At 39.8% G+C, this 15412-nt stretch overlaps 2 protein-coding genes across 6 annotated transcripts; both read right to left on the bottom strand.

Moving 5' to 3' along the window:
• Positions 1-50: 50 nt before the first annotated feature.
• SRSF10 (serine and arginine rich splicing factor 10) lies at positions 51-10753 on the bottom strand. Of its 5 annotated transcripts, XM_048968679.1 has the most exons (7): positions 10410-10747; positions 8528-8634; positions 6725-6826; positions 4938-5100; positions 4600-4653; positions 4326-4427; positions 51-1267 (listed from the first exon to the last, which is right to left on the bottom strand). In XM_048968679.1, exons 1-7 carry the CDS (start codon positions 10472-10474, stop codon positions 1249-1251), a joined length of 612 nt encoding a protein of 203 aa, XP_048824636.1. In that variant the 5' UTR covers positions 10475-10747; the 3' UTR covers positions 51-1248. The 5 variants fall into 5 exon arrangements, with proteins under 5 accessions (XP_048824636.1, XP_048824638.1, XP_048824637.1 ...); XM_048968681.1 differs by lacking the exon at positions 4326-4427 and having other exon boundaries at positions 4600-4650; positions 10410-10741; XM_048968680.1 differs by lacking the exon at positions 4326-4427 and having other exon boundaries at positions 10410-10736.
• A 2154-nt stretch (positions 10754-12907) lies between these two features.
• Positions 12908-15297, bottom strand: LOC125703772 (fatty acid-binding protein, liver). Its single transcript, XM_048968685.1, has 4 exons — positions 15164-15297; positions 14195-14367; positions 13777-13866; positions 12908-13018 (listed from the first exon to the last, which is right to left on the bottom strand). The coding sequence occupies exons 1-4, from the start codon at positions 15228-15230 to the stop codon at positions 12968-12970; spliced, it is 381 nt and encodes a 126-aa protein (XP_048824642.1). The 5' UTR covers positions 15231-15297; the 3' UTR covers positions 12908-12967.
• Between the last annotated feature and the right edge of the window lie 115 nt (positions 15298-15412).

Below are 15412 nucleotides of genomic sequence, written 5' to 3' on the forward strand. Positions count from 1 at the left end.
ATCTGCAACAATCTACAGCTGTATTAATTAAGTCAGAAGGTGCTCTCAAGTTATAGTCAAAACTTTTACATTTTATTCCCAATTCACAGGGTTATTTGCACAGATGGAACACAAAACTCCAGAAGAAAGGATGTGTATGAATAAAACATTAGCATCTTTTGATCAAACACACTACAGGGTACATAGTTTTCCCTTCCTATTATAGTCTCATCAGTAAGAGCATCTCTAGACAATTATTATAGCAATGGACTACAGACTTTAAGCATGTTACAAGATAAATGGAGAAAACCAGCAAATATTAATGGGTGATTACGTCCTAAAAATGTGTGAATTTTTCCTTTGTACTTCAAACAATTATCTGCAACACTCCTGCCAAAAATCATAGCGGTGCTGCAGCATTTATCAATCCAGATGGCCTCTGAGTATATTCCAAGCTGTTACCCCAGACTAAACATTAAGGAAAAAGAAAAAAAGCTCTTTCCAAGAGCAGAGTTCAAAATAACATTTAAATTGAAAATTTTCACTTTGAATAAAGCCATTATACTGCACATTTAAACATATTTAAAAGACACAGAAAGGATAACATTTAGCTTTCAGAGACCAGTCTGCCATAGTCCCTAGTTTAAACACCCAGCTACTTAACCACTAAATTTAAGATTTTTAATTATCAGTTGGGTGCATGGACTTTTAGTGAAAAAGAAGTTCCAATAGAGCCTTCTATTACTGCTGAGATAAATCAATATTCTGCAAATATTTTGGAGTACAGCCATTACTTTCAGCAGAATTTTACATACTACTTCAATTCTACAAATTTTGCAGGAATGACAAGATCTAGCTTACCACAGAAAACATAATTCCCACCATTCTTGAGACTCCCAAAGAAAGATGCTTATACATGATCTTTTGCAGCCTGCATGTTCTTGCATTCCAGCTGTGCATAACCTGCAGGTAGCTTGCACTAGACAGGCTACTGTTTTGTTTTTTTTTAGAGCAGGAATGGGATACCTGCATCAAGGAAGGGAGATGTTATCTAGATAGGCTGTGGCTTGACTTGCATGAATGCATAAACATTCCCTGCCCTTTTGGCCACATCCTGCTAACTCGTCCCCAACTGAAAGGCCCACAGAACAGCTTCTTCACAATTTTTCCATGGGAGCAAGAACTAGGACAACATCTTTATTCATGCACTCTTGAAACATCGTGGGTTTGTGTTCGGCTTTTCTGGCTTGTTCATATACACAAGTCAAGTCAAAGTTTAGTCCTACCTCTGGGAGAGAAAGAAAGAACCATCAGAAGTGTCAGATACTACATTATACTTGCAATGAATTGGATTTTCAAAACAAAAAAAAAAAATTAAACTGTGCTATATACAAATGTTGAGGCACACAATATAAGGACACAATAATTAAGGTATGTCACTATTACTCTTTCAACACAAATCAGAAACAGTCTGGACTACAAAGATGTTCTCCTTCCCTTCCTCCCTGTAGTACCCGTAGTTCTGGCTGGGCTAACGTGAACTTTAGGTGCAGCAATCCTCTGCAGGCTGCTGATTAAAACACAACTGCACACTCCCAAGAGAACGGTGAACCATTAAGCAGTATTTCAGTTCTGAAAAGCACATTCATTTATAGAAGCTTAAGAAGTGCGGGCTTTCTGCTGTTGCAAGCCATTTCTATGCACAACAATGATATCCACAGCCCAGTGACTGGTAAGCCCACTCTTACACTTCCTAAGCATTCAAGTGATTCTCAGAATAGTCTTTATTCTGTAGCTGACAAAGGACTACTTGTATATACCACAGGCAGCTTGAATTCTAAGCACCAAGTTGCTAGAGAACCTCAGCTGGCACTTTTTTTAATATGACAAATGTACGGCGATGAGCCATTGCGAGAAATTTGGTTATATGTGAATCTTCAGTCACTGATTTTCAGTAGTTCATAATGTGACTAATATCTGAATTAAAACCATAGAGAAGCCTATCCAGTAATAATGAAAGTTAACCAAAAAGAAATGTCAATATGTTAGACCAAAGCATATGCTTATCATTCTTATTTCATCTAGTACCCCTTTAAAGATAGAAAATGATATTTACTCAGGCAACAAATGATAAATTCCTGATTTTACTGAAATACTATAGTAAGGATTTTACTCCATAGGGGATGCACAGCTCTTCCTAGCCATGCTTTGGAGTCAAATTCTAAAGCTACAATAATTCCAGTGGATCAGTATTTCCTTCATTTTTTTTATTACAGCATGTTTGCTAAATTTACAGCAAGCAGAAAATAAGCTGGGTCTTTAGTTATTTTGATCAAAACATTGATGTTTTAAAGGTAGTACACAATATTTGTTAAAAAGAACATATAAAAATACCTTTTTAGAAGCCTCTATAAGAAAGGAAATACAAAGTTTAATCCCACAACTTTCCTCTGCTAGAGCTGCACACTACTGCTACAATTTTAAATAGACTTTATGCTGTTTTTAAACTATACATCCAGGAAAGTCTACAAAACTAAAGGAACGTGCATATAAATGATTGCATAGCAGAACATGAACAGTAACTGCAAACAGTAAAGGAAAAAGTTAGAAACACCATCAAACGTACCAAGGTTCCTAGAATCAATCCCCTAAGCACGTTCTGCCACTAACATTTAAAAGCCATTTGCATTTCTTGAAAGGCCCTGCTGAACACTAAAACCAAACCCTACAACACTTCTCTAAAGATGATCTTTTTGAAATTTGTGTCTTCATTCACTACACAGACAGCATGGAACACCGGGTGTCTGATGCTGGCTTTTTAAGACAAAGAGGAAAAAAAAAACAATGCCAAAAGCCATTTTCATAACAAAATATCTTGCCTTCTTCTAGAGAAATACTGTTAAGATTACACACTGGTTTTGTTATTTTTCACATTCGATTTACTAAATGCACTGCATTAGTGAAACTAAATAGCTAGAGATGCAGCTCTTGTTCATACCCAACTTTAAACACTTGTTCTTAAGTAAAATGAAATTTTGTCACCAAACCACTATCCATTCTGAGGAAGAAGTGATTCAGACTTGCTTGACTAAATATTTCTCAATGTATAAAAGCAAGCCTTTTTTACTCAAGAAGAGAGATGGCTACAGTTTTATACCTATGAATACACCAACTAACCACAGGAGTCATTGGCATAAAAGTTGAGTTCTTATATACTGTACACACACAACTTGAAACAATCTACTTGCATCTAACAGCGGGAAAACTAAGCAATTTCATGGTTAACTGCTCACTAAAATTCAGAATAGATACAAAAACTGCGTAAAATATACACACAACCTAATATTTAGATGCTCTGCCATTTTCTGGAATCTGAATTTAATTTTCCATTTCAAGGTCCCCCCCCTCAACCCTCACATATTTAGTATTAGCAGCCAGGCCAAGAGCAGTGAAGCTCCTTTCCTGACAAGTCACAACACTGCACAGCCTCTGACTGGGCTTCCAAGACCAGCTGTGTCCCATGCAGTACATGCAGCACTAGCACCACCTCTCCAGATAGCAGAGAAATTTCAAAAATCTCCCTCCACAGAGCTCCATTTACGAACCTACTTGTCACTGGGCATGGAGAACACAGAAACCTGCCTCTGAACAGTGAAAACGTAAAATTACCAGTCTGCATTTCACAGCAGTCAGTGTTGCGCTACAGCTGTCCAGTTTTCCATTTCATCACAACGTTTAGCGTTAAAGAACATGTTAAACAGCTGGTTTAACTGTTCAGTACAAACTGGTATCAATTGCTATGGGCATGACATTTTGAACAGGACAAGGTTGCAAATTACGACCAATCAAGTCATCACCGATATCTAAGCATTCAAAATGCAAATCTTTACAAAAATATACATTGAGACACCACAATCAATTCAGAGCTGCCCATAACATGTAACCAAGAGGACATTCTCTCTCTCTCTCCCTCTGTCTCAGTGGCTGCTCCACACTGTTTTAAACTTTAACCATTGTTGTCTGCTACAGGGAAAACTGACGAAGAAAAGATTTTTTTAGCACTGTTGCAACATCATATTCCTGATAATTTAAGTAAACTGAACTGTGTGTAAATGAGTCTTACATGCCTAAAACCAACGTGGACTCACTATTAGTGGCCACTGGACTTGGGACTAGTCCAAGACCTTGATCTGGATTTTGACCTAGATCTAGAATGTGATCTTGACTGTGATTTGGATCTAGCTGGTTCTTTTTTTCTCGACTCCTTTTCATATCTTGAGCTGGACTTATAGTGTGTTTTAGAATCTGTTTTAGAAGTGCCTCTAGATTTGGTGTGAGATGCAGACCTAGACCGTGATTTAGCCTTCATTTCTTTCTTGGGCTGTGACTTGGATCGTGATCTTGAATTGGACTTAGATCTTGAAAAAGATCGATTGCGGTGTTTGAACCTATCAGAATAAAGGGGAGAGAGGAGATTTGAATGTAAAAACACTATTCTTAGACATCTAGTACATTAAAAATTGTTTACCATTTTTTTGCAGGAGAAACGTTTTTTTAAACCTACATTTAGGGAATACAATGGTCTACTTTTCAATGTAAAAAGCGTAAAAATTATTTTACCTATCATTGTCCGAATGGCTTCTGCTACGACGAGGTCTTCCAGTAGGTCTACTGCTAGAAAGGCACATCAGAAAAAGTAAACAGTGACAAATACCTATGTATGTATACAAGTGATTAATATATTTTTTTTTAGCATGCATTTGCTTTTCAGTTATTTTTTGATGAACCACAAAAGCATTTCATTCAGTGTCTGATTTGATGCAGCATGCAAGCACATAACTTCCACAAGACAATACAAAAAAAGAAAACTCAAGATTTTTAACAATTAAACAGCCTATGTGGTGCTTTTCTTCCAAGAGACTGCTGTGCTGTTGAAGCCAAACACACGCTACACTTACTTTCTGGGACTATATGATCTTCTATAGCTGTAATCAAAAGAGCGACTTCTAGATCGTCTCCTTTCGTAACTCCGGCTCCTAGATCGCCTGTATCTGTCATAGTCATCGTAACGAGAAGAACTGTATAGGTTTCTCCCCTCCTTGGCTTTCATTTGATTTGGTGCTGGAAAAAACAACAACAATATTTAACACTGAAAGTTTTCTAAGTACCCTACTTCCCTTTTAGTGACAGCACTCCTGCTATCCACACATTTGACATTTAGTAGAGAACCTATTAGTGATTCTAGCAAAGGCGCTTATGAAAAGGACAGAGATTGCAGTAAGCCACTTGCATTTTGCTGCTTTAAATGCTGGACAAAAGCATTGTTGCCTTGTGAGTAATACTGTCCTAGAAAGAAAGCAAACAAACCCCCCCAGAAAACCCCCACACCACCAAAACAACCCAAAGGAAGACAGAAAAAAACAGCACAAACAGTAACAACAGTGGAATGCTTCACAGAGCCAGAAACACAGAATTGTTTCTGTAATGCGATTTCAGGCCACCTGGAAAGAGTGACAGGCTGCCTGAAAAACTAAACCATGAGCAAAACATCCCAGCATTCCTAAATGTACCTAAGCAGCTAACAGTGAATTAATTAAACACAGTACCACGCATTAAACCTGATCCACAGTCTTAATTATTAAAAGTCAACTTATACAGAAGCTGCAACTGATGAAGTCACACAGAGAGGTTTGATCCTACAAGGATCCCTCTTTCCTAAATAACAACGCACTTCACCCTGTAACATTAATATTAAAATCATTAGATAGAACACAAATCAGAAGTCTTCTTTCTTAACAAAAAAAGCACAGATTTAAATGCACCACGCTGTACAGAGCGCTACCTGTACTGACAGCTACCATTTCCATGATTTAACGGCTCCTGCTAACAACATTAAAACAGACTAGCTAATTTTTTTGTTCAGAAACTCAAAAGAAATCCCAGTGTTTACATACAGGACAGATGCTTGCTGTGCAGAGCATCATTTCCATTGAGTTCAGTAAAAGTTAACTGTGCACGTTTCAAGTGCTACTTTGACAGTTTTAACTGAAAAATCTTTAAGGCACTTTTATTAACTAGCTGCACATGACTATTATAATTCTGCTCTATACCAGTAGGTAGCCATGTCTTATTCTCCTTGAAAGCATCTTCTCTTTAATATATCTGTATCTACCTATACTTATGAATACATTCGTAAGTAACAGAAAATACATAACAGTTATTTCTTCAGAAAACAAGACTTATTTTTCAAGTTGAAGTGAGATGCTTTGAAATTAATTTTCCTGAAACCAAATGAAAATGAAGATTTTACCTCAATCCTGGAAACCGGACCGCACTGGGAAACATCAACAAAGAATCAAGAACACACTTAACCACAATATAAACATTGCAATGCATTAAAATTGGGTTACTCATTTTGACAGGGAACATTTTTGAAAGTGTGTTCCTGAAAAAAAGAAAAAGCTTGACAGCTGCACAGATAGTTCTTAAGTACATTCAGCGAGTAGCAAGAATTAGATCATGGTGACTGTTACACTTAGCTAGCTGTTTTTAATTAGCCAGGATACATTAATAACGTGCCTTCAATACAAAATATCCTTTGATAAAAGGAAAAAACCCACAACCACATACTATTTATATATCAGCAATAATGTATCATAACAATTAATAACAAGGGTAACGTCATCTGGCACTAAACATTATGGCTGAAGCCATGATCTGATGAAATACCCAGGGAGGCACTTACTCTTCCGATCGCCCTGTGCAAACTGGATTTCTATCTGCCGACCACAAATCCACTTTCGGTCCAAATTATGGAGAGCATCTTCAGCATCGCGGACATCTTCAAATGTGGCAGTGTTAAGGTACTTGAGAATTTGAGTAGCTTACAGATTCAGTATTGAGAAGAAATCAGTTATCTTCTAGTTTTACAGGCCGTTATTTCTGAATATTTTGTTCACAGCAGTAAGTACTGCAGCTTTTTTTTTTTTTTTTTTTTTTTAATTAACCACCAATTACCTGAGACTTCCTATAATAAAATTAAAAACTCACAATGCAGCCACGAACTTACCAATCAGCAAACAATTGCTATGCAATATCCCAACTTTTCTTTTTCCACTCGTAAGGAAGAAAACTGCATCCTTCTCAAAAATGCATTATTTGCTAACGGTGATTCAACTTTCTGCACTATATTCACTTTACTGAAAATAAATCTTAGTTCTGAAGTTGCTAGGCACACAAACAATAGAAATCAATATTTATCTATTAATTTTAAAATTGGGATGATGCTTTCCTTTTTGCCCACTGGTTGTTTTACGTTTAAATGACATAATGCCAAGGAGATACATACAGACCTTCAACAGCCAGAGATAAAGGCATACACTGAAGCCCCTGCGCTCCAATGTTCAGGAACAGAATAATTACTAATTTTTATCTGTGAGACTGATTGCTACTTTAACTCACACACCTTCCGGCTATGGGGCAAAGAGCCAGATGCCTTTCTTCTCACAGTAACTCAGTTCAGCAGCAGCATCTACGCAGAAAACAAACTATCAAGTGGCAGGTATAAGTATCTCCATTACCAAAGAATGAATGCACTTTCATTCCAGACCACAGTTATGACAGCACTCACAATGTAACAGGTTTTGCCAATGGACTAAACCAGCATCATTCATCAAAATTACTGCTTACATGACAAACAGAAGAAAAACTGTTATTCTGTAGGATACATCAGGTATGACTCCTTTAAGCTTGGCCACCATTCAACTTCATCTTGACCTTTAACTCTTTAAGGGCTTGTCAGAAGGACTTGTCATGAGATGCTTGGCCAAAAATGACAGATGGCTTTATCTTTAACTTTGAAAAACAACCTTTTCCCCCTTTTGCAGATAAAGCGAAGCTTTGTCTCCCATTATGGCTTGTCCTTCTTCCAGCTTTTCTTTATTTTTTCTTTTCCCAAACTGTCCCTTCTCTTCAAGCCTGATCCTTAAGAGGTCTTTGGCTTGTCTACTTGCCTCAATTGTTGAACTCTACTCTAAAGGTTCTTTCATGCTTTCTCTTTGGGGTCGCCAATACTGTACAGCTTTACATTCTGAGGCAACAACAGAGGACAGTAAATTAGGGGACAATATTAAAGAAAGTTCACCTCATTTGTTATACAATCTGCTTTTGATCAAGTGATTCCAGTTCCCATTTGTTAAATTAACAATAAATACTAGCCACAGTTTGCTAAGCGCAAGTTTACTTACGTACCAGTTATAATAGAAACCTGGTAGACAATTTTGAGTCAGTGATAAATTTTCATTTCAATCGCATAATATCAATTTCAGTGACATAAGAAGGCTTATATATTACTGGACTTAAGTTTTGCAAAAAGGTAAAGACAATTTGAGAAAAGTTAATCTTAAAAAAAATAACGAGACACATATAAGACACTTATCAGAAACAACACAAAAGTAAACTGCTTTTTCATTTAGATATGTTACCTCTTACACAAACTTGAATTTCAAACTTCAACACCCCTCACTAATCAGCCATCTGAAGAAAGGATATTGAACATAAGCAAATCCTCTGGGACGACGAGTGTAGAAGTCAAGCGGAACGTATACATCAACTATAGGCCCATAACGACCAAACTCACGGCGCAAGTCTTCAGACCTAGAATATCACAAATATCTTACATGTCTTCCCACTATTTAAGGTATTAAAAAATAATTATATATATGTATATATATATATATATATATATATATATATATATATAAAAAAAAAATCTACAATCACTCATCTTTTTGGATGGTAGAAGATGCATGTAGCAAATAACGTTGGGGGAAGTGTATGAGCTGTTCATTGCTAAAGCAACGCGCCAGGCTGCCCAAGATCACCACCACAGTTCAGGATGCTTAGGATAACCTCGGTATTTTGAAATCAGTGCTCAGCACAACTCAGCAACATAAATGTAAACAGAGACAAGAAGTGACACACAGTAGCCAAGCCAGTTCAATGCAAAGGTGGGCAGAAAGTGAAAAAAGGAATCTAACAATTATTATACTAACCATTAACGTTGATTTTACAAAGTGTAAACATGAGCTGTAATGTCCAAAGGAAAAGCACAAGAATAACTTTGTCACTCTTACTGACTTCTATGGAATAATCAATACTTACAACCACATCAAAGAACAAAGCCGGAGTGAGAAACCATTCATGCCCTTAGGTCAACTGTCCCAAAGATGTGGCTTTAGAGCAGAAGACAAAACTGTTCAACAAGTTTGTGACAGCACTTGAAATAAGTGCTGTCTCCTCAACAGAGGACCATCTTTACTCATATCTTCTGGTGTCATTTTAGGACAATAGGGAAACATTCACATCACGTAAACACAATATTACATCAAGGAGTTACTGATGCTTATTTCTCTTTCACATTTGTTGGAAAAATAACTAAACTGTACATTATCAATGACAGCAGAAGGTAGCTGTAACAACCAGCTTCAAGGTCTCACAATGGAACCATCTCTAACAGGAATGAGCCATGTAACAGTAAGCTTACACTGAAAGCCTAAAAGGGAGCACTGTCAGTTAAAAAAAGAAGTTTGAAAACGAGCCTTCTTCCATGACTTCTAGAAGAAAATGATCTGCAGGCAAAGAAGAAAGAAAAGCCGTGCAAGAAGAATCACTTTTAATCTGAAATTACTTATATTCTTTATGGTCATGAGGTTCCTAATTCATTCAGCCATGCCTACGCCACTGTTAACTGAACACCTTTTGTGCAACCTTCCGGGCAGCAGGTCTGAGAGCTCAGGCTTGTGATTTACACAGCCAGACCTTGCAACGACTGCCACACCAACCCCACGATCACCAACAGCAGAACCGCCGCGCCGCAGAAACGGAAAGGAGAACGCCAATACTCCGACAGCCACGTGCAATGGATTCCTTTTAATTCTTTTCGCTCATTGCGAAGATCTCTCCCCAAAGCCCCTGCACGTACGTTTACGTTTTGCTACAACATAATTATTACGGAGAAAAACGTTTTCCGTCTCTCCCCTCCCACTGAGCGCCACCGGAGGCCGCAGCCCGTAACAACCAGCGTGAACGAGCGGGCGGCAACTACCGCAGTAACGGAACGAAGCGCGCGGAATTTCGGGGACGTCCATAACGAAGGCACCGCTACGCCTTCGGGCAGCACCGCCCATTTAAGTCCAGACCGCAAAGCCTGGCGGCTGCCGGCGTCCCCCCTCCCCCATCCCCAGGTAGCGGCGCTCCGCGGGGCGGCCGAGCTTTGTTCTCAGCAAGGCCCTGGTAAGCGATCAGCGCGAGGTGGAGGAGAAGAGGGCGGCGCCGCGGGGAGGCGGTGGGCGGCCCGGTCCCGCACGGCCTGGCGAGCCCGCGAAAGCCTGCGCAGCCCCCGCGCCGCGCTGGCGCCTGTTCCGACTCACCGGGTGTCGTCGGCCACGTTCCGCACGAAGAGCGAAGTGTTGGGAGGGCGCAGGTAGCGCGACATGGCGGCGGCACGAGGGGCGGCGAGCGGCGGGGCCCGGGCGCGGTGGGAGCCGAGGCTGAGGCGACCCTCCAAGCAGCACGCAGCGCCACCGCCGCCCGCCCGCCGCCTCTCGCGAGACCTCTCGCAGGGCTTCCGGCGAGAACTCCGCGCGAAAAAGAACGCGCGCAGAAAGGAGCCACGGGCGCCAAAACCCGCGCAGCCCTTACTGCGCGTGCGGCTTCGACTCACTCATGCGCAGAATGCGACCACCAGACGCTCGCGGCCCATGCAGGAGAGGACCCCTCCCACTTGCAGGCTCCGCGCATGCGCTCTGAACCTCTCCAGGAAGGGCTGTATTTTCCCGCCCCAAGATGGAGGAGCGCGCTCCGCTTCTTGTTCGCTGTTGGAGTGGCAGCGGGTGGGGCGCCGTAGGGGGCCGTGCGGGGGGCCCTGCGCGGAGGCGAGCGGCCGTTTTTCAGTTAAGTCGTTTGTTTGACGAGAACAATAAAGCAGGTAGTTCTGTGGCTGACATTTAATGGTCGTTGTGCCGATAAACTCATTCTGTGGCTGAATTCGTTACCTCAGGCAGCATGAAGGCTGTGTTGCGTCCTGCTGTGGTGAGGGGTTTTCTGACCCACAGACACAAAAGGAACAGCCCCTGCCTCTCCCTGCTCGCCACGGGCTCCGTGTGTCAGCACGTTAAGGGGCTGCATTTGTACGCGAGCTGTAAAAGAACAGGAACACGAGCCAGGAGAGCGTTAGAGACCAGAGTTATGTGGGAGTGCGTGACACAAAACATCTGTGGTAAAACGGGGAAAATTCCTATTGCAGACACATAAGCAGTGAAACCAGCGAAGGGTGCAGAGTGTTGAAGGGTAGGAAGTCCTGCTGCAAGGGTTACCCCTTTAGAGCTTTTAGAATTGCAAATGAGCAGTTTCAACAAGATCCAAATAGTACTAACATCAAGATTCAAATGAAGCCCTCTGCAGAAGGCGGCTGCGTGGATGGGGATCGGTACCACCGGCCAGCAATAGGATAAAGCTCACAACTCGGCCGCAGTCATCAGGTTTGGGTGGCTTTGCCAACAGAAACGTGCTGAGGATTTTCCCACGTCCTTGGTGTCCCAAGGCAGAAGAGTGTTGGATTGACAGGATGGGCACAGTTGCTGGAAATGTGATGTCCTGAAAACTGTGAAGAATTTAATAATTTTTTGGTGCCTTCAAATTAAAATGACATCACTTTATATTCCATATATGAATGAATATGCTTTAGTATGTGATATTTTCAACATGTGATGTATCTGCAGTCTGGAGTGCAGTGCCCCTTTCGATTCTGGCAGTCCTGTACTGAGCCTGAACTTTGGAGAGGAGTTCAAATAGGAAGAGCATCTTTTCAAGTGTGCAGGGAATGTCTGAATAGTCCATGAACACCACTGAGACCTTTATTTTAAAGGTGTTTATTTTAAAAAGAAACACACATATGTGCGTTTTGCTTTAATGTCAACCCTATCTTATGTAAAATCAAAAGCAAAGAATTACGATTTTGTAACTTTGGAAGCGCTCTGTCCAGTGATCTGATTTAAAGTCATTCAGAAATCAAGCTGGCATATCTCTTATTTTGTATCCTACAACTTACTAACAGAGCATTTGATCATTGAAGATTTTCACTGTTCCGCAAGCATGCTGTTGGAAAACAGTTGTGTTGTCATGTGTCACTGTGTGGTTAGCAGCAGTTACACAGCAGTTTCCAGACAGAAATTTGCCTAACTCTTACATGGCCTCCCGCAGTCCTGATGCTTTAAAAGTCTTCCTGAGTTTATCAGCGTCTTGGCTTCCATGCTGTTTTTAGTTATGTTAACTCACATGGAATTTAAGGTCTGGAAAAGGGTGCACAGAATCACAGAATTGTAGGGGTTGGAAGGGACCTCCAGAGATCATTGAGTCCAACCCCCCTGCCAAAGCAGAGCAAACACTGACGATGCAGAGGGATCCAGGTAGGCTGGCTCGAGGGCCCACTCTGTAATGACTGTTAAATACTTCACAGCTTTTAGGATGTTACTGCTGTTCTCACTGCAGTCCCAGTGTGGGTCAACTAAACAAGTATCTATTCATTTTTTTGCTGAATAGCATAGAGAGAAAAGAATTTCCAGTAGAACATGGCACTTTCCTATAAAAAGCGGTTAACGTTGAATATGTTTATTAATCTGGTAAGGAAGTGAGAAACATATCAGCTTCTATCCCTTCTCAGTGATCACTATGGTAAATCAGCATTTTTCAACTATGTCCAGCTTTGGTTGTCTGAGAGGGAGACCTCAGTTGTTGTGGGTATAGAAGAGATCTGTAAGCATACTTGGGGAAAACAGAATCTTACAGTAACGGGAAGTGATTTTATGTATAAAAGTAGAAGTCATCATTATTTTTTGTACTATACAGCAATAGCAAAGATGGACACACCTTATGGAAAGTGCACTTTATTTTAAGTATGTAAAGATGTCACAAAGAAGGTGATCTGTCTTTAAACTCTCTTGCTTCTTCTGACAAGTGTAACTCCACCAAAAGTAAGAGTCTGTAGATGACAAATACAGCTTGTTTTTCATTTGGACTTCAGGATAGCTATTAATAGTTAAGTCATTAGAAGTTTCTGTAATTCATTTATAAATCCAGATTATCACAGAAGAACATTCTACAGAGTTTAGTTACAGAAATTACAATGCCTGCCTAAATATATGTGAAAAATGTTCATATCAAAGAATGTTTCTGGTTGCTTTCTTTCTTTTCTCTTTTTTTTAAACAAAACCGGTTCTGAAGAGGGGTAATCTAAATATAAGTGCCATTATCAGCTGCATTTAATCACTGTTTTAAGGAGCATAAAGATATACTTCCCGTAGTGGAAATACATCATCCCAAATAGTAAGGGGTTCTTTTGCATAGTGTTTTGCACTTTTTTTTTTGTTTTCCTATGCAGTGCTCAACAGCTAAAGCCATTCACACTTCAGTGCTTAGAACTGTCCCCAGCATAATAATTAATAAACACTTGTTAAGAAAGATGCATTAAATGTACAAGCATTGTTTAAAAGAGAGTCATTCAGGGCACCCAGTTTTTATAACAGGAATAATAAGGGACACTGGTGTTTTCCACTGCGATTAGTCTGAAATACTAAAATTCTGAGTTTGCAGATTTACACATCTGTTAAGAGCTCTGCAAGCAATGTAGTCATTTGGGGGCCAGTATTCTTTGAACATATTGACCCTACACGAAGAGCTGATCAACAGAGAACGTGTTTTCATTCAGCATTTAATAAACCATAGTTTTCCATCACTTACCTCTACCATTTCATTTCCTTTAACTTCTTGTTCATGTGAGAATTTTTCTGATTTGCACACAAGCTTCCCATTTACCAACTGCACAGTGCACTGTTAAAGCAGATTGAAAACAGAAAACAGTGGAGATTTTGAAATTCAGTTAGGAGATGGATAGGAAGTGACTCTAGCATAGATAGGAAATAAATGCAGGTCATACTGATGCTTTGTAATTGCATCTGTTGATTGAAGCAGGAGTATTTTAATAAGAGTTTTAGAATAATAATTTCTGTTGGTCAAAATGCTTGCGTTTGCTTTATTTATGTATTTATTTATTTATTTACTTTTGCTAACGGAAATGGTAAAAACAAATCTCATTGCAGAACAGAAAGTGAAGTATAAGGGTGAGTGGAGAAATTTACCTGTTTCTGAAATACATTACCTTTAGCTTTTTGCCATCCATAGTAGTAATGTCAGCCTCTTTTCCAATTGTAAAGGAGTTAGTCACACTTTGCTTGGGTGTTTTTGATGTCACGACAAAGTCATCTCCTTTTTGTTGTATTTCAACAATGGGCTTAATATCTCGAGCCACTTTGATAAGGTCTTCTGGCAGTGCTGTGAAGAAAGACAGGAAAGGACTTCTATTATGGATTTGTGTATTTATATGAAATAGCAAATCAGGGTGCAGAATGTACAAACCAATAACAGAAAATAGTCTGCGAGGTTGAAGGCAAATGCTGTTTTGGGTTCCTCACTTCTCTATGGACATAGCATTCCGTTCCACGTAGTCTGTGTAGATTTTGGCACTATAATGACCTTAAGGTACTTTTTCAGTGCATCTTTAGCATGACTTGAAAGTACCACCTTTAGCAGTAAGGGGTTGGTGTAGGCATCGCGCTGCAGGACTGGGCTTTTCAACTATAACTGAGTTTTAATTCTACTGAGTATCTATTACATGCTTTAAAACACTCAAGTGTGAATGTTTTGCCATGATTGTCAAGAAGATAAGTGCATTTTTATTTACGTGGTACCCATGAAATCATAACCACCAAGCTGATTCTTTACAGATTACTGAGTAGCTGTCACATACATTAATCAGTAGCGCTATCGAAAGTGCTCCTCTGCTAAAGAGCACTGAAAATCTGCAAGCCATTAACAAATTGGTTACAGTTAAATGTATTTATAACATCATGTGTTAACCAAAATAAGACACTTTATTACTTGTACTTATTCTTTCCTAAGGAACTTGTCATCGTTTCTTTTCTTTTTCAAATCAGACATAATAGACTTACCTGATGAGTAGTTTATCACACAAACAAAAGAAAAAAACAATGTAGAAATACTATAATAAAAGATGTCTGCAAAGCACGTGTCACAAACAGAGCAAATTATTTGAGAACTTAACACTCACCAAGAGCTTTCAGAAATTCCTCATAGTTCTCTTGAGCATAGACCTGCCAGGTGCCGCTGAATGCCATTGTGGATGATAAGGCGCAGTGTGAGGGCAGTGCTGCTAGCAGACAGTCAGAGCTCTGGCTGGTCCTCCGGGTGCTATTTATAGAAAGGGTGACACCAGCCCAGACTGCGAGATGATCAGCTAATTATTAACAGCGAAGTAACACTTATTAATCTCATATTTGCTCTCAATGATCATAACCTC

Source organism: Lagopus muta, chromosome 23, assembly GCF_023343835.1.
Source record: "Lagopus muta isolate bLagMut1 chromosome 23, bLagMut1 primary, whole genome shotgun sequence".
NCBI lineage: Eukaryota > Metazoa > Chordata > Aves > Galliformes > Phasianidae > Lagopus > Lagopus muta.

Coding starts and splice junctions, on each gene's coding strand:
- SRSF10 (XM_048968677.1), bottom strand. CDS start 10,474: ATGTCGCGCTACCTGCGCCCTCCCAACACTTCGCTCTTCGTGCGGAAC. Junction 6,827..8,527: donor AGGATTTGCTTATGTTCAAT/ATCCTTTCTTCA, acceptor ACACTGCCACAT/TTGAAGATGTCCGCGATGCT. Junction 4,428..4,599: donor AGCCATTCGGACAATGATAG/GTAAAATAATTT, acceptor TTATTCTGATAG/GTTCAAACACCGCAATCGAT.
- LOC125703772 (XM_048968685.1), bottom strand. CDS start 15,230: ATGGCATTCAGCGGCACCTGGCAGGTCTATGCTCAAGAGAACTATGAG. Junction 13,867..14,194: donor TGGATGGCAAAAAGCTAAAG/GTAATGTATTTC, acceptor CTGCTTTAACAG/TGCACTGTGCAGTTGGTAAA. Junction 13,019..13,776: donor AAGGAAATGAAATGGTAGAG/GTAAGTGATGGA, acceptor TGTCATCTACAG/ACTCTTACTTTTGGTGGAGT.